Below are 19,731 nucleotides of genomic sequence, written 5' to 3'. Positions count from 1 at the left end.
GAGTACATGTGTTTTCCAGCGGTCTCCCTCATTTAGTTCTCTTCCCACCACTGTCTCATTCCGAGTTGCTCTGTCCTCTGCAGTTACCCCTACCCCATCTGTTTTGTGCTCGCATGTGTGTGCTTCCCCAGCATTGCTTTCTCACCTGTGTGAATCTACTCCCAGCTCGATGTCCCTCTCTAGCCCATGTGCTTCTCTTCCCCTGCACTCCACGTTCCTCTCTCTCTCGCCCATGCAGTTTCCTCCCCTTCGGGTTGCTTCCTCCACCCGCACCTTGTTTGTTGCTTTAGCCACCCTACCATCTGGGTTGCTTCGCCCCACTTGTGTTGCTTCCTGTCACCTTTGCGACCTCTGTGTTGCTTTTATTCACCCGCACCTTCCATGCTGCTCCTCTCATCCACTTTAGGAAAAGAGGAAATCTTTTCACTCTCAGTTTTTTTTAATGAACCATCCAACTCTCATCAGTAAATAAAAAGAAAAGAAAGCATTTTGTAGGTCCAAGTATGTGTGGTGTGCCCACTTACAAAATGACAACGCTGCATCGCAGTGCTTTTTTTCTTTTCTTAGTTCGAAGCCTACCAGACAGTGCAGTTATCCGGTTGCAAAGACATATTGACGACATGCCGAAGGCATACCTAGGAATTAATTCCTCCCATTGCTTACCATTAGCTTTGTGTTTTGTCACTCACATTTGCTTGCTTTCTATTCGACTTTCTTTGCATTAGCCCGTGCAACATGTATATGACCCTCGCGTGGAGCATAGCCTGTTTATGCTCAGATTGGCTCTTCTGGTTACCCACGATTGCTTGCTTTTCTTTTTCATAAAACTCTCCATGAGAGTGCATATCCTTTCCAGCTCTCTTCCTCGTGTTCTTGTCCACCCACCCTAGCAATCCACATTGTTCTATTGTTGTGTGCTTCTCTCCCCACCCAGCACTCCACGCTGTTCTCTCTCACTGTGCCAGGTCCGCCCAACCATATCTGTCATGCCCTCCTCCACCCAGTGCCCCCCTGTTGTCCTTTTGCCTGTCCTGCTCTCCCCCACCCAGATTTCCATGTAGTCCTCTTATTCATGCACATCTCCCCCTACCAGTCCTTAAGTTGCTTAATTTCCCCTTCCCCTGTGTGCCCACTACCCACTCTCCTGTTTTTTGTATTTTTAGACACTTTTGGTGCTTCTTTTATTTTGTAGGCATATGCTTGCGCGTTGGCACATGACTACAAAATGACGAGACATCACAGTGCTTTTGTAAAGAAAAGAAAAGAAAAAAATAAACTAGATTAGCCCTACAATAGATCCTAAAGGCCCGAACTATTGGCTCTGCCAAAGCCTGTTATCAAGGTAATAAGAGATGTAATGAAGCCTTGAAAGGAAAATAATTAATGCGCCTGGCTCAGTGTATTGTGCTACAACTGGTAGCACGTTCGAGCCTGTTAGCGAGGTAGTGCAGCACTTGTTAGTAGTTGTGTGGTTTTCCTTTTCTGGCATCTATAGAGCACATTTAATTCAAAATACAAGTTCACCTGTTAGCTCACATAAGTTCCAATAGAAACAAGTCTGTGAAGGAGATTCACCATTGTCTATGTAGTTGCCTTTCACTTACTAAAGAGTTTATTGAAAGAAACGGTGGAGGGTAGTGGCTTTAGATCAGGGATCTACAACCTTTTCCTTAATAAAAGCAGTGGCAGCTCGTCCGCAATGGCAGAGGAGTATGGCCCCACTGCCTGGCTCAGAGCCAGCAAATGTAAAATAAAACTATGTTCTTGCATTGTTTTACTTTATATTTGCTGGCTCTTAGCCAGCGGTGTTGGGAGGGGCGGGGCTGAGGCATGGGAGGTGGCATATGACATTTGGCCAGCCGTCTCAGGCCGACCAAAACACACATGTGCACTTAGGTTTTCTCCAGCCAAGCTGCATTGAGCAGCCGGGCTGGAGAAACCCCACAGACTCCCTGGTTCTAAGCAGGACGTCTTTCTTGCCTGCTCTTTCCAATGCCCACCCTGCTCTGCAACATGAGGATTGGATGAGAGTCCTTCCCAGGGGCTGCTGGGACATCACCCACAAAGAGGAGAGGCAGCACAATGCTGGAGGCAGCCGGCGGATGAAGATGTTATTTTATTTTATATTGTTGACCCAAACCCCCCCACCGCGACACCTCCTGCTCACCACCTTTGCTTATGACCGCCGCCGCTCAATAAAAGCTACCTAAGTTAAATGAAAATCATCCTGAGCTACTTATATTGTCAGTGTTGTAATAATGACCACTTCAGACAAGATTCCATTAGTGGCTACCCTATGCAAATGTATCTGCAATAAACTCGTCTATGCATTAGGCAGGGTTTCCAGCAGCAATGTAAAAAAAGGCTTTGCCAATTTGGAATGCCTTTGACTGGGTAATGCATACCGATACAGTAGGTGATAATGTTAGCAATTAATCTACCCATTGCCACATCATTTATCACTTCATATTAGATTTAAAGTTATTTTGGAAATTCAACCTTTTTTTGCCATATCAGCTTATCTGTTTTGGAAGTATACACATTTTCATCTCAGATACACTCTTTGTTAATTAATTTTTGTATAAACTAATTCAGCCAAACAAAAGCTTGTAATTTGTTAGGCTGGACGGCATACTGGAGAGCTACTTGCTCTCGTTGGAGAAGCCCACTTTCGATGCATATAGGACTGAATACTGGGACACTGTCCAAGGGTTTATTCTTTAATTGTCCATATGATTGTTGATTGTGTATGGCTAGCCGTGTGGAAAATACCCTTTTTGAGCACATTTGAGTATCTTAGCTGTTTTACAGGCTTTGGATGTGTGTGTGGTGTTATTTTGTTTATGCTGTAACAGGTCAATATACAGAGGTTTGTGTATGTGAAGGAACAGACTGCATTGGAAGCTTTGCCTAAAGAAAGTTTTCACAAACGTGCTTATTTTTTCATTTAACTTAACATTTTTTGAGAGCGGGCGCTGGAATTTTGTAGGTGATATGCCAAATCGTGCCATTATCTGATGGCTTGATAGCTTGTCTTGTCCAGCTTGTGCCTGTTGATTCAACAATGAGGCCATTCTCCTTCAGTTATTGCAGATGCCTGGTCGCTTAGCCAGCTTCAGCTGTTGGAAAAATGCAGTGTAATTGGCAGCGCCATATTCTGAAGCTAATGCCAGCTTCTTCCATGGACCCGTTTCAGCACAAGGGAAGAAAACGAGGCCTTGTTTTACTGACTGAATTATGCTGACAGGCCTTCGCCTCGCCCCTCCTCTTATTAATATTCCTTTTGATGTGAGCTTGTAAAACAGAGGATTGGCTGTTAATCCCCGGGATCTCAAGGGCTTTTGGCGCTGGCCCATAATTGATGTGTTTACATGGCTGTTTTCTGACTACTAATGATTAGACGGCGATGTTATCCCACAGCTAAAGCAGCCTTTCTTTAAACCAGACTTGATAAAATGCAATTTCATTTCCTCGAAGGGCCCATACAAGTCTCCACCGTTTCTGTGAATTGCTCCAGGCATTTCGGGGTTTTAAAACACTGCCGCAGCTTACTTTTTTTCAGTATATTTTGGCAAATGCATGAAGGCTTGTACCTTCGACTTCTTACAGTTAATGTTTTTGCCAATTTTTTTTGTTTACTCTCAATGCCGTTGTTGCCTTTATATAAAACTATCGAAAATGTTCATATTTTCATCTCCACCGCTTTCGCTTGTACCTTCATGTGGGATGAAAGAGTCTCTCTCGGAGCTGCAGGGGCTAGAAGAGAAGTGAGTGGTATGTAGGCCTTCCTGTTATGTGTATTTTAACAATGGCTCTTTATTGCTGTAGTTCATTTACATTGTTATAGCGCGCACTTTGTCTTTAGAAAGAGATCCCAATGCCTTTTGGTAGTCTGGGCTTTGACTTTCCAAACATTTGCATCGCAGACTGGGATCTGGTGCTGCTCCACTGAGAACTGTAGTTTAGTAGTGTGTGTGTGTGTGTTTTTTTTATTTTGGGGCGAAAAGGGCCGGAAGGTCGTAAAAAATGCTTATTTGAAGCTGTCTCAACTGTTCAGTGTCCGCATCAAACAAAACGTTTTCAAGACCGTGCTAAAAACATGCCAGATTACTTCCCTCCGAGTCGCATCAGGTCCTAATTAGCAGATATTTTCGGCAGTGCCGGGTTTAAAGTCTTGACGTTGGGAGCTTCACTAGAACACGCGTGTGCTTTCCAGCGTTATCATAACCTTTTGATGCCAGAGAAAGTAGCTGGTGCGGGAATCTGGGCTTATGAGGCAGGTTAATCATAAGTCGAGCTTTTACTGGAAGTCCGTGCAGAGCAATCCGTGGAAGTGTCATGTGATGAAAGGACCCGCTGGGTGTTATCTCAGCAGCTGCTCTTTGGATTGACAGTACACTCCAGATCTGTGTGCTGGTGGTGGTTCCTGTCATGTACCTACCGGTCGTGATTGATGGTGACTTTTGAGATGGATCGCACACTTGTAACACATTTTAGTGAGGCACCAGATAGTGATGTATGCCACGTGGGTGCTTCAAACTACTTTGTGGTCTTTCTTTATGTGCATAGGGACTTTTCTTCCAAATAAAGATGCCTTGCTTCCTATGCCATCGAATTGAAATGAAACTCTCTCTGCAGTGTCATTCCACCCTATGTGTATGGCCTTTCCACCCTGGTAACTTTTCAGGAATTGTCTCACACAAGTCAATGGATTCTAATAAAAACTCGAGTCTGCAACATGTCACTAAACAGTTAGATAAGCAGCATAGGTAACGACTCATGGCAGCAAAATCAAAATGCACACAGGTATATAAAGAAATCAACTTAGTAAAATCACTGGGTTGGCAAAGTAAACTACTTGGGTTGCGGGCAGCGACAGAATGGTAGTATTATTACTCTTGTGTACCCCTAAATGACGGTGCACGATTCTTTTCGCACTAGTACAATGCTACATTGAAGCATACCTAAATGTTCTGCATGACAAAAGCATAGCAAAAAGCAGGATATTGTATGGGCGGCCGCAGCAACTCTCTTGCTTGTTAGAGGCTATTTGGTTGGTAGTGCTGGAAGGAATTAGCTCCCAAAGTCACCAACCCTGTTGGTGTACACAGAATAAACGTATTGTATGTCTGTAGCACAAAAATGTTCATTCATTCGCTTGAACCCCACAGCCCACCCAACACAATACAGCTCCCATTCCTGCAAGACTAAAATACTTTGTGGTCAAGACTTGTGTTATGACACCAACGCTAAATCTGCTGAAATCAACTGTGCTGCAACTTTGTTTTCCTTGGCTTTCCAGTCTACCTGTAAAAAATGGTATTATGATAAGCCATTGCTTAAATCCTTGCTGTTGAGTTTAGGGTTTTCCAGTGGGAAATGTGCACAAATATATATTCTGCCTATTTTGTAGTTATAGAGGGGAATACTCTATCAAGTGGGGGTCAAAAGGGAGTCAGATGAGTGTAAATGTAGATTAGCAGGCCTGAATCTGTGCTCCACAGCCCCCCTTGGCCTACTCATGGAATTTGACTGTTTAGAAAATTACATAATATTAGCAGATTAATAAAGTGTATATAAATAAACAAGCAAAACTGAAAATGTAACATTTGAAAACACTTTACAAATGTGAAGAAATTTGAATTCGGAGTCTTGATAAGTGGAACGATTGCAAGTGCATCAAACGGAGTCTAGTATGGTCGATTGGTGGCCTCAATTGAAGCACTGATATGCACCAAGAAAAAGAGAGCATGCATTAGCAGCAAGCAAGTTAAACCGGTACGCTAAATTCTAGCATGTTGCCTCGTCTCCTAGAAATAAAACCAAACTTTTGAAACACTATAGCCTTCCCATTGAAATTTCGATGTTCTCCTATGTTTTGGTTGTGAATTGAATAAAATATTTAAGAATTTATGTATTTTTTATATATACTAAGTTCTATGCTTGGGGTCTTGTTTTGAGGTTTAAATCATATAAATTGTTTAGGCGGCGCTCCTCTTCTACCCGTAGTGATTCAGCGAGGGTCCACAGAAGTCAAAATGTTAAGAACTGCTTTAATGGGAAATGAGTCTGTTCTGCTGCCTAATAAAGTTGAAGGATGATTTTCTCCCTGTTTGCCTACAGTATAATTGAGGTTGCCGTCTACAGAACGTTTGTGAAATGAAACTGGGACCAGCACAGCCACACTGATTTCAGATCTTGGATATGTCTGAATATTTCTGCCACTTGGAGTATTCCTAGCAAATAACGAGTTATTATGTTTTCAGAGTGCCATCCGTATTGGAAAGAACATCATTTGTGGCTACCACCCGTACACACTTGCATATGCGAATAATCCAGCAAAACATTTAAAGTGAGAGGCTGCGGACCGTCTTCTTTTGACATTATCTTTTCTTTGGTTGATTCACTCCCACCACCAGCTGTCATATGTTTTTCGTTTGCACTGGAGATGCCTGCTGTACTGTTCTCTGTAGTGAGGTATTAATGATTCTCATACGCACCCCTCTGCGATGCTATCAAAAGAATAATCTCGACAGTGATCTCTGACGGGGACAGCTTTGTTGCTGTTGACTGTGTTCTGATCCATGCTGTGGAGATGCCTAATAACGTTGTCGTTAAACATTGTTCCACTGACCAGAATAAGAATGATGATGTTCATGACAGTGTGTTTTTCTAAATGTAGTGCAAAAGATAAATTCCCCGTAAAAATCAACCAAGCACACAGGCTCTGCCGTCATATCCCATGTAAAGTGATTCTGTCTTTTGAGGAGGAGAGCAGTCTGAGGTTTTTTAAGTAGTGGATGCTAACCAGTGAAAATCTTCAAACCTACATCTTCCGCATGTGCATGACAGGGTGTGGTCCTTAGATATAGGTCGACCGGGTCCTCTTGTGTAGAGATTGGCATATAAAATACTGTTTCTAAACTGAGCATGGCTGTAGGTGGAGTTTTTCTATTTGTGTCATTTTGCAAATCACTGATGTTGCATGGTCTACGAGTGTTAAATATTGTGAACTGGATTCTCAAAGTCTATGCACACTTAGTGTAGCTTCTGGGGGACACTCCCAGTCCTCATTCACAGAAGCAAAACATGCATTATGTTACATTTCTGAACTGCGTTTCCAAATTGGGGAATTGTGCAGGATGGTGGCATTTCTGTTATCTCAAGGTAGGCTATTGGCAGGTTCATGGGTGTTCTTTCATGCATATACCTGCAAAAGTAGGTGACCAACTACAAACGTATAGGTTTGTTAAATTTATTATTAATCACATTACCCCTGTTGGTAGAATCAGACCCTGAAACGCATGCATAGTTACCATTGTCAAGTGTACGAGACAGGTTCTGTGGGGGGTCTTGGGAGAGGATATGCGCTATAGGGGAAGTTGGGTTCTACAAAGCTGACCCCGATGTTCTTCCTTTAAAAAAATAAGCATTAAAAAGAAGCTAGATGGGCAAATTCACGTGTTCATTCCATTTAAGTATGTGTTCTGTTGTATTGTTTATAAAGTGCATCATAGTCCAGACAGGGTATGTAGGCAGAGTTCTCCACCCATTGAAAATTCAGCATGTCTAAACTTGCGATTCCTGCTGAAAAACTACTACTACCTTTCATCCCCAAGCCCTCCTGAGTTTCATCCCCCAGGCTCTTGTGGGTTTCTTTTGGGAATTACATTAAGGTTTGCTCCAAACGACAGAGCTGGCGAACAAGGGCGCTTTTACACTGTGCTGTAGTGGTTTAAGGCCTAGACCTCACTAGTATCATGTGTAGGGTGACTAGAATTTTAAAGCCAAAAACGGGGACATTTCACAAAAATAGAAGGACTACAATTTTACTTCAAGCAATGAGAGCACTCCTCAGCAGAGAATTACAGAACAGGCAGTAAGAACTTAATTAAAATGCAATGTTTAAACCCAGTAACTTGCCTGTTAATTACATTGCTTTCTTGAAACATCTGCTAGCTATCCCTGCTTTGTAAAATATAGAAAACACCTCCCACCGTTTTTAGTCGACCCTCTCTAAAAACAGGGACATGAGCTAAATTTCTTGAAATCTGCTGGGGCAGCTGGTTAAAAACAGGGACTGTTCTGGCAAAACGGGGACACCTGGTCACCCTAATCATGTGTAACATTGAAACATGGCGGAGTTTCATAAGCCTTGCTCGCACCATGCCTTCCTTACATTCATGCAGACAGCCTTGTTAATATAACCCTGGTGATGGGAGAAGGGTCGATGGTCGTGTCTTACAATGTTTGTGTTGCCTTGATTTGTCAGATGTGAAATGTCTGCATCCAGTCGGTGTGTTGAGCAGGAGTTATTTGTGTATTTGTTTAATTCGGATGCTGCAAGCTGCTTCATTTGCATGCCTGGTTACTTGCACCCGAGCCGTTTGCAACACGCTTTGAATAAGCCTAAACTGTGGCCTTAGCTGAGAAGCATGCGCCCTCCCTCAGGCTTTTAGAAGAATCGGCTTCGTTTCCCTCCCCCACCATATCAGTAAAAGAAAGGCATTTATCTTCCCAGCATCGGCTGAGGAAACAGGCCAGAGAAAACGTGCAGAGGCCTAACGACACTTTATTACCAGTTCGAAAGCAGGAAATGAAGTTCTTTAAACAGTCCGTCGGATCAAGGGCTGCGCAGAGCTTGGTATCTGTGCTGTGCCAAATGAACATCGGGTTGTGATTTCGGTCTAACGGGGAGCATGAGCGCGCGGGAGCCCCTCCGCTCCCACAAATGGGGCTGCGACACAGCTGACTGCTTCAGCTGTCTAATTGGGATCGCCTTCCTCTGTTGTTCGCTCTGTTCCTGAAGAGAACATTGTGTTCACGGGAAAGCGCCGAGCCCTCGCCGTGCTGGGGAGTGTGGGAATGCGAGAGAGGGGTTTAAAACTGCTGAGCGACCCGTCGCCGAAGCAGCAGCAGCGAAACGTGTCAGTCAAGGTGCATTAAAATGCTGCAAAAACAGGCGAGTACTTAGTTTGGAGGGAATTTCTGGATTTGTGGGGCGCCTGTGCGATGCCATTTTCCATCATGTTAGTCGATGAAAAGGCCCTTTCTGCGTCACAGCTGTGCAGGCTGTTGGAAAAGGCACGCCCGGGTCGTCAGTACGGTTACAAATGTCCCAGCTGCTGAAATCCACCAGGTTTCTGATGTTGGGGGTGGTCCGCTTAATTCATTTCAGTTTGCTCACTTTACTATTCTCATGGTGCGACTGAAGCCTCCATCGGGTCTGCTTGACTTCACTCCTGTTTTTTTTTCTTGGTTTGTTTTGCGTCGGGTTTCCATTTGCCTACTCAGGTCTCCAGCTATAGCCAAAGCTTCCCACATGAATGTAACGGATGTTATTGGCCGTTATAGGCAACAACACTCTATTTCCTTAATCTCCCAGCAAGGCGCCGTTACCTTTGAATAAATGAGTTTACTTCTGCTACCTATTTTTTTAAATTTAATGCTGTGCAAAAGTTGCAAGACTGTTACTTTTGGGGGTACCACTGTTAGAATGGTTTCTTGTTGACGCTTACATAATTTCAATTGGCATGCAGTTGATGTGTTCTGGCCCTCTTGCAATAAATGTGTTTCTTCTTTCAGGTTGACCCTCTGTTTACAGTGCCTGCCCCTCCACCACCGATTTCCAGCAGCATCCCACCTCAAATTCTGCCTTCCTATTTTTCTCCATCCTCCGTTAACATCGCTGCACCAGTGGAGCAGCTCTTGGTACGGACTCGTTCAGTGGGTATCAACACTTGTGACGTCGGAATAGTGACAGAGCCTGAATGCCTTGGACCATGTGAGCCCGGGACCAGCGTCAACCTGGAAGGAATCGTGTGGCACGAGACCGAAGAAGGTAAACACTGTTTCATATACTCGCTTTGCTATGTTATTATTTTTTAATTGGTTTGGTATGCCAAACTCCCTTATTCGTCTGGTGTGATTTATCATCAGCTCTTGGATGCTACATCTGGTGGGATGTTGTTGTATGTTGTAGCTACTTTATTGCTATGTGTTATAACTATTTTCAGATGTGCTGCTATTAAATTATGTGGGTTTGCTTGTAGCAGTGTGCAAGTTTCCTATTTTGTTTTTATGCTTAGTGGCTTTCTTGAGAACAGTCATTTCTTATAGTTACAGTCATGCTTTTGGGTAAAGTATTTTCCATTATACTATGATTTAGTGGTTCCGCTTGTACAAAAGTTCCTAAAATTCAAGTCTCCTCCTTGTCGTGCCACTATAACGAACCCAGTTGTTTAGCTCATAAGTTCCCTGTCGTTTAGACTAACACCCAGGGTGAGAGACCTGGAGGACACGTAGCAAATCCTGGGGTGCTTTAGAAGTAGAGGAGGGTGGCTGGTGGGAGCTCAAAGGTCATGAACAAACAAAATGGAGCTGGCTTTTAATGCTACTGTCTACCTGTCCAGGAAATATGAGTGCATGAACAATGCTACCTATTATTTACTTGTGTTATGGATACATTTTTTTGTTAGAAGTTCGCTGTCTTTAAAGAAGCAGTATTCTGAAACTTTTCAAGTCTGCTGTTTCCCGTCACCCAGTTAGACATCTAAGGCAAACACATTTTGTAGTCTTTTTTGCCTGGGAGGTTTCCAAGAGGTTTGCTGAGCTGACCCGCAAAGCTCATAGAAGAAATCCCTCTATAAAACATGTGATTGTTGTTGGAGAGGTCATCAAATATAAAAAACTGGTAGTGGCGTAAAGTGGAAGTGGCATATCGTGTTGGAACGCAGTTGTTTTTGACCCTTGCTTCCTTCCTCAAAGACCCCAGTCATCACGCATGGATTTGATTTGAATGGAACTTGACACTATGAACTTGCACCAAATACTAGCCCGAACAGTTTACCCAGCATTATTATTCATGTTGTAAAAAGCATTATATTGGGCCACCCTTCTTTCACTGGTGTTGCATAAAAAATGATGTTAAATCTTACACTTTGAAATGCTTTTGATTAGCTACTGCTTAAAATAGTTTGATTTTTTTTTATAACTGATGGGAAGACATCTGATGTTTGCTTTACGTTTGATTTCATATTGGGCCCATATTTTCCAATGTTAGCTTTGGTTGAGTGTTTTTTATTAACAGGAAGATTTGTCATGTTCATAGATCTTCTTTAACGTCTTTGAATGTTTCCCAATAATCTCTTATCCTAATCCAGTTTGACAGTACAAACAGGTTCTGGTATCCATGTGTTCTGAATCCACTATCGATATTTTTCTCCACACTATAACCAGCCAACTTGAGGGTATTCCTTCCAGTGCTAAAATTGATAGGGAAAATATGTATAGACAAATTTGTCTCTCTCTTGTGTCGAATTAGAGTAATGTATATGTTGGGACGATTTTGAGTGACATATTCACATATTACATGGTGGAAACAAGATCTCATGAGAGTGGCCTTTAGGGACTTCATACGCTGTCATCTTTGACTAGCACACAACTTTCCTGGCAGTTTTTAGCATGCCAGTCATGGCTTACCACAAGTAACCTTCAATGGAGGACACAGTCTACAATGTTGTGTTCTTAGCTTGAGCATTGCTTACTTTGCTACTGATTTTTGTGTAGAACATGCTGGCATGTCTGTATTTCACAATGGCAACATCACAGTCACTCTGAATTGAATGTTCTCTCTCTCTGAACCTTAAATATTGTTGGCTGGACCATCAGGTGTAATTGTGGACTGGGATATTGTTCGATGGCGTTGATAAGTGTGGAGGGCTATGGATGCCCCTCTCTCAGTTGCCTTAATCAGGAGGTGCTGCTTGGAATTGCATAGACCTCTGGCAGGCAGAATTTAGACTACGTGGTTTTCATTTTCATCAGACCTTGGTACAGTAGATTTATTGGCAGACTTTATATCAAACTGAATGTTGTTTCTTGAAATGTGCATTTAAATAATTGACTATAAGGCAATTTATATTTTATTGCCATTAAAACTAATTGTTTAAAGCAAGTACGACTATGACATGGTTTGTCCAGTGTGCACAGCAATGACCCTAATATACTACCACATACATTGGTGTATGAAATTTGATTAAGATGGTTATATCATTCAGTGTAAAATTAATTTCCTTTAATCCAATTGTGGCTTGCCGCTTTGTTCTGCCCTTTACTCCTGTTTGGCTTTGAGCTAGTAGCAGATACTGAGGCAGAGGCTTTCCCGGCGGTCGTATTTTTAGGACCGAAAACAAAATCGTACCATGTTTATTTTTTCTCCACATTTCAGCCTGTCATAATCTTCAGATCCGTGTTGACATGTGTTGAGTCGGTGTGCAGAAGAGTGTGTGGGAACAAAAACCTCAGCTGAAGTAACCATAACCCAATTTTCCCACCAACACCTGCTACCCTCCCGCACCTCCCCCCATCGCCTGAGTTTAAGGTGCCTGGATTAGAAAGAAGGACCTCAGTCACCCAGATGCAGTAACACATCCCTGTTTAAATAAACATGAAAGTGTGTTGAGGAATCCAGGGAAATGGTTGTTAGGAAGAGCGGGTGAGGGGCAGATAATTGCTTTTTAATTGGAGCTAGCTGGGCGTGACTCCAAGGAGCAGAGTGCAAAAACACAACCGGGAGGCTACAAGAGCTATTCAGATGTCAAACAGTGCCTTCTTATTTGCTTCTCTAACTGGTTCTTCTTAATCTGGTAACTGTTTTTGTCTGTCAGACTCGACTCGTTTCCTGTGACATTTTCATTTTCAAGTATAAAGTGTCCATCTGTACTCGATTGAACAATAACCTTAAACTTCTCTCATGCTTTGTATGTTCTTCGGGCAAACTTGAGCAAAAGGTATTTCTTTTCATAAGTGAGCTAGGATTCACTGATTTGTTTCTCATGCCTTTCAATGACTGGTGTAATTAAGCTGGTGTTTTCTTTGTATTAAATTGATTTTTTCCTTAGATTTGCCTGAGTCAACGATTTTCTGTGTTTTAACAATTGACTTCAATATATATTTTTTGCTAAGTTTTTCAAAGCAGCTCGACTTTAATGACTAAAACTCTAGGATGCAATTATTTTATAATCAAAATAATTTATTGTCCATTGTGGTCAAATCCTTACCGTCCAATAATTCTAAAAGCCACAATATAGAGATGGTGCAGAGTCGGAACAACACAGGTGGAAGTGTTTTATGTAAGCCAAAATCATTTTGAGAATTATGACTTGAAAATAATGGATTTCTATTATATTACAAACAGCATTTGTAGATCATTTCCAATGATCAGACCCCCAAGGATATTGCAATCTGGTGTGCCAAAGTTTGCAGCATCTTAATTAATAAAAAGTTAGGCCCAGAAATGCAAAATTTTAGACGCCAAACTCCTAGCCCTTCTCCTTCTGTGTGTCATCACCTAAACCTTGCCGAAACCCAAGCTGTCATTTCTGATAGACTCTTATCTCACACCAGAGGCCAAAAGAAATAAATGGCTACACTGTCCAAAATCCTTGTTGTACTACTAGACAGAATCATCCCTTCCATGGTAACATCTCAACTTGATTCTGTCAACTGTAACTAGGTATACCAAGCTACCTTACCTACTTCTTTCAGGACATCCAGATCTCTGACACGTGGAAGGAGAGAACCTTCTGACCACACCTTAAACAACCTACTAGTGCAACACACAATCATATTGAAAGCACTGAGCATAGTACAATAGGCACCTTAGCAAACATTGCCATCTTTCTTAACTGGCAAGTTCTGCCACAGAATGCCCCCTCTACTCACTTAAAAGAGTTTGGGTGACTGTGCTCTGCAGTTGGTGCGCAGCTAGGATCGTATATTTCTGTGTAATTGAATTGTAAGTAACTTGTTTATATGACAATAGTTACATATCTGAATTGAAAATGTTAGCAAAATATATGCAGATCACTTCTCATTACGTCTACACATCTGTTTATCTAAGAACCACCTGACCTTCCAGAAACTCCTTGAAACATGGCTGTTTCCCCCAAAAAGGCCTGTCCTCATGGTCACCTTTGGGGTGCCAGTGCTAAGAGGTCGCTCTGTTGGTAACAGAATGCTCTATAAATAGCATAATATGATTATTAAGCAACCTTGAGTTTTGAAAAAGTGGGTTCCTAAAGGTCTATTGTATCCAGTATGAAACTCTAAACACATGACTCCAATTTCCTTTTAGTGATGAAAAGTGAAATCCTTAAAAGTTAATTGAAAATAACACATTCATAAGTTATAGTTAGGACCGCGAACCATAACTCGAGCAGCAGACATGCAAACGTAACACGCACTCCATATGAAGAGCTTATGCCCTCACATTATTTACTTCAATTAATAACAACACCTACATGCTCAAATTAATTAAATAACAATTCATGATCCAACCAATAAATGATAGTAGATAATAGAAGCCTCTTTCACAGTGTCACAGGCAATATGACATGTAATCTTTATGCGTAAGAATATTTACAACATTTGTAATTGCATCTGACGCAACAAGAGTGAGCTTAAGAGAATCACATCTCGTGTGCACTTTATGGATGTGGTCCTAACCATAAGTTGAGAATTTCAGTATTTCTTACGTTTGAATTTGTTACCATAACTCCACTTATCTGTGGGGGGTTTTTCCAGTGAGTTTTTAAGTTAAAAAAAAAATGTTGATGTGTTACAACCAGGGCTAACCATAACTACCTCATTGTGTCCTTTTGTTTTTTTTCCTGATTTAAAAAAAAGATTATATATATAAGCATATGCACATGTGCAGAGTGTCGTATCCTATTTATTAGTGTTGTTGAGTTTGGGTAGGGGTCCATGATATATTAGGGACACAAACTCCAATCATGCTGCTCCTCCTCTCCTTCAACATTTAGTAATAAAAATCATATTATACTTTGCTTCTCTTTCTATATCGTTTATATAATTACGTTTTCAGATTTTGGGTTTAAAAAACAAAACGTGTTTAGCCAAAACCAGGATGCAAGAGGTTACATTTACGATGGGACGTACCATCAAATTAAGGCAGCCCCTTGACTGTTAATAAAGTAGTTGTTCTGTACAATGTTAATGTAAAATGCAATCTGTGAGGGAGCAAACCGTGTTATTATGATGTTAGTTTTGTTGTACTCTGGTAATAAATGACTGAACCTGTGTTTGCCAGTTCAGTAGTTTAAATGTGTTGTTGGGACACTTATTTTCGCTGGTTTACTTTTTAGGCATTTTTCAGACTGTCATAATTTTTTGCAACTTTTTTGCCTCTTTGCCATTTAGAGGAAATCTTAGCTTTTTAAAGACAGCATTTCTCTGTAATCCAATTCTCGGTGAAGCGCTTTTGTTCTCTACCCTTGTCAGCATCTCCAGTTTCTCAATCCCTTCTTGACTGTGGAGTTTTTGATATCTGGCGGGTCGCAGACAAAAGAGGCTAAATCTCTTGAAATCTGTGGATAAAATAGTCCAATAGACATTTGTTTTGTAAGCTGAATGCTCTCAAGGTCCTTTCTCAAATGGCTGCAATGTTTTCCCATGCATGTTCTGTAATGTATCCCCGATTTTTCCTGCACCCAGTGCTCTTTGTTGTCTTTGACAAAAGCGTTATGTGCCCATTGTTTTAGATGCGTGTGAAACATTTACGACTGCTTCCTTTCTGGAAAGGTCATTTAGAAATTTTTGGTAGCGCATTTGATATTGATCCTACTTCGTTGCCTGGAGGTTGCTGACCTCACATGAGTGGGCTTTAATTGCACATTTTCATTTTACCAGAACTCGTTTGTGGTCTGGTGCTCTGAGTCACTCAGCAACACACGATCTCCACGAGGAGAGTGGAAAGGCAAATACTGATTTTTATCAAGTGGTGTCCTTTTTCAAGCTCAAGTATTCACTTACAGCTTGCTTTTGATTGGAGGCCGCAGCCCAGTAACCACGAGATGCACTGATGTGGCATTTGCACATCAACTGTGTATTTTATGCTCTACATGCACCATTTGTTAATACGGTGCCAAAACAAGACACTAACATGTCGAGCAAATATTTGTGGCCCTGTAATTAACAGATTTGTAGAGTAAGAGGAATAGCATATGGTAGTCATCAAATAAATCCTCCTTTTTGTGGTTTGCACCTGGCCTTATATTTTCTGTTTACTTTTCAATAAATACACAATGGCGGCTCCTCTGCTAAGGTGGAGGAATGTCGCCCGAAAGAAAAATAAAATTATAACAATTATATCATTTTATTTTGCACTATTCTCTGGCGTTGTAAAGTTGTGGGCAGCGCTGTGCTGGCCGCAGAGCGGGGGGGGGGGGAGTGGTTTACACACTCTAAAGTACGCATGACTGATTAGCCGGCCGTCTTGGCCGGGCCAAACAGTAATGCGCCCTTTGCATGTTCCCCACCAGGCTGCATTACACAGCCTGATGAGGAACATGCCCAGGCTCCCAGTCTGAGCGCCGATTCATGGCGCTCAGACAATCACAATGCTGCAATAATGCAGCGTTGTGATTGACTAGGGGACCCTAGGTGCTTCCTCACGAATCCTGGACAAAGAGGACGGTGGAGACCCGGCTGCCGTGAAGGTAGGAGCATTTTTCTTTAATTTTTCCCCCACTGCTTCTATTTTTGTTTTTAATATCCCCACACCCACCTCTACTATAAATACGCCTTGAATGTGAACCTAAAATTATATATTTTCTTGGTTATCTGACCTAAGAACAATCCGGATATTGGGTGATTCCAGTAACATAGGAAGCTGGTCATTGGTAGAAAAATTAAACCGGGTTGGCTAGACCTTGAAAGTTCTCTGAGAGATGATCGCATGACAATATCTGATAAGGAGGTTTGCAGCATACGCTAAACCTGTGAAAAATATTTAAGACCTACGAAATACAAGAAATTATAGTTCTGTCCAAAGATACCAAAGCTGTAAAACATTTTATTTGACTTGTTGCCAAAGAGGGATCATATTTTGTTTTAAACTTAAATGCCAGTGACAAGCCATTACAGATCAGTTTTGTCGGCGTTTTTTTGGTACCAGAATACTCTCTTTGTAGACCTAAATTGCTGACCTTTAAAGTATATATGAATCCGATTTTAGAGGTGTTGTAGATGCAATGCACACTTTCAAAGATGTTGGATTTTTTTGGTGGCATGAAAGAGTTATGAGAAAAAGGCATCAATTGTAGGGCCTGAATTCTGTAAGAGAGATTTACATGACCATGTTTGAAAGGTCAGACAAATTAATTTAAAATGTCATTGTTTGCAATTTACAGCAGTTGAACATGCATTTAGAAAAGCAGTGAAGAGAAGGTCAGATGAGAATAATCACATAAACAGTGGTGAAAGCTTTCAACCGCATGAAGCAAAACAGCAACACTTTTTGATAGATAGGTATATTTATAGGAGTTAGTGCAGGTGGAAGTATTCTATGCTCATAGGCTGGCACGGCTCAACAGTAGAGAGGAGTATTGTGAGAGCGTGAGGGATATTGTGACGGAATGGGGAGATAGTTTGACACAAAAAAGAGAGGTGGTAATGACCATTTACATTGCACTTGACATTTAATTTGAAGTATAATTTCTGTTACGATCTCATATGTTAAAAGGTCGATATTACAGAGATGATCGGTCTTGATTGTCCGATTGAGAAATGGCCTAGAGTCTAATCTTACATGTGTCATAGGAAAGAGGAAGAGCAGAAGTGATAGAAATACTGCTTTCGGTGTTGTATGCTGTGATGTAGAAGTAGAAAAGTAGCAAATTGTATGAAAGGGACAACTGCATCTCCAGCCTGCCTTATCAACACCAGCTCCCCTTGAAACCACAGCACCCGTTAGCAGAAAGCACGACTGTAATGAAAGAGGAAGTGAGAAGAAGCACAGTAATGCAGTTCCTCACTATCACTTTGTACAAGCCACCAGAATGAGTCAGCCTTTGAATCTTTTTACACTCAGATATAAAAATTGGCCACTGGCCAGATGACAAAACTATCTTAGAAGCAAAATGCACACTGCAACTTTTGCCCAGCATCTAAAGTAAATGACCTGTGATTTATGGACTGCTGTGCTTGTGAACAGCCCATTAACTGTCTCCTTTTGATAAGACCTTAACCACACAACCACTACTGCAAGATCCATGTTTAAGAACCCACTCACTATCCATAAACCCATCCACAATGCTACCCTCCATCACAGTACTACAACTAGCCACCTCGAGTCAATACCAAGGCTGATATCATATGTGCCGCTTTAATGAGTTGAGCATAATAAAGATCAATCTGTTTAAGTCCTTAAAATCAGCATCATAGACTAATGTTCACCAAAATGCAAAGACTCCCCAAACTACTTCATTTAAAAAAACGTTGCTATCAGACTAGCCTCATAGACTTACCTGTCAGAGCCATGCAGAGCATTTAAATAATAATTTCCTGAACATCTATAAAGATGCTTGAAGGCCACCCTCTTTATTCATTTATAGTCATGCTTGAAGTGTAGACTTCATCAAGGTGGTGGAGGTGTAAACAAACACTTCACATAGCAACAATATTAATAACTACAATAGTGTAGAGAACTCTTATGAAAGTACATTAAATGTAGAGTCTCCCTGACGGAGGTGCAGTATCGCTTGTTTGTCTAGAAGGTGTTGCTGGAAATATTCTTCATAAAGTACAACCTACCTTCTTCAAGATGATTTTGTTTCTGACCTCTTTTAAAACCCATCAGGTGTTTCTTTCACTCTCTTTTTAGATGCAGATTTTGACTTTACATCTTTGAAACAGACCTATAGCTTACAATATACATGACATGGGCTTTGGGTCTGTTCTTTTCAAATGCAATTTTTTTCCATTCTGCCTGAGTCATTTGATTGAGATTTTGTCAATCACATCTTGGCTCAGTTCAGTTGAGTGTTCATCTTTCACTCAATTGTATTGGCTGTTTGCATGTTTCCTTCTGCCTTCTCTGCTAGGTCCATAGCCTTTTTGTTTTTGGCTATTTGGGGTTGTTGGCGCTTAGCCCCCCACAACCTTTTGTCCACATAAGGTATCCAAGCCAAATTTGCTTTCTTTTTTCCCAACATCCTGGTCATTCAAAAGGTACCCTGGTTTTGTGGATTCCCCCGGAGGGGACCGAGAAATTGGCCAAAATACAGCTACATTTTAGGGGAAAATTGGGGGGAAAAAGTGCTGCAGATGAAGGCGCCTGTTTTTTCCCCTGCAATAGGTATCAATGAAGGGTTTGTGATGCTGAAATCACCATTTACCCAGCTTTCAAGAACAGGCAGACTTTTGTCAGAAAACCAACATTTACTACACAGTTTTGGCATTTTACTGGGACATAGCCGATTATTGTTTTTCCTATTTTGTTGTGTGCTTTTAACCTCCTTCCAGTAAGTGGTAGAAGTAGGTGTGAAACCAAAGGTGGACTCCGTAAAGCTATACATTTCTGAAAAGTAGAAAATTCTGGATTCAGCAAGGGGTCGTTTGCGTAGCTCCTTCAAGCTTTTTCTATAGACAATTGAAATGAAAAATATTGAAATTTGTTTGAAAAAATCATCCATTTGTGCATACATTTTCACCTGTAGTTTTTTTATAACTATGGCAGATTTTTAAAATCAAAATACTAGTACATCTGCTGGGCCCTTCACGTTGCTCGGTTATATAGGGCTTGTAGGTTCACCAAGAGCCCGAAGTACCCAGAGCCAATAACTGAGCTGCACCTTGCAGTGGTTTTTCATTGTGTACTGGGTATGCAGCAATTCATTTGGTAAAATATAAAGAGTGAAAAATAGGTAT

General features: G+C 41.4%; 1 protein-coding gene across 4 annotated transcripts in view; it reads left to right on the top strand.

Moving 5' to 3' along the window:
- The window catches only part of ZNF608 (zinc finger protein 608), a 112,778-nt gene that overhangs the window by 43,507 nt on the left and 49,540 nt on the right, over positions 1–19,731 (top strand). For all 4 annotated transcript variants that reach the window (XM_078675584.1, XM_078675587.1, XM_078675588.1 and 1 more), the window contains exon 3: positions 9,586–9,841. In XM_078675584.1, the coding sequence (XP_078531710.1) occupies positions 9,586–9,841 (256 nt within the window). The remainder of the gene's footprint in view (positions 1–9,585; positions 9,842–19,731) is intronic.

Source organism: Lissotriton helveticus, chromosome 2_1, assembly GCF_964261635.1.
Source record: "Lissotriton helveticus chromosome 2_1, aLisHel1.1, whole genome shotgun sequence".
Classification (NCBI taxonomy): domain Eukaryota; kingdom Metazoa; phylum Chordata; class Amphibia; order Caudata; family Salamandridae; genus Lissotriton; species Lissotriton helveticus.
Note: the sequence above shows the minus strand (reverse complement) of the source record. Positions and strands in the feature narration are given on the sequence as shown.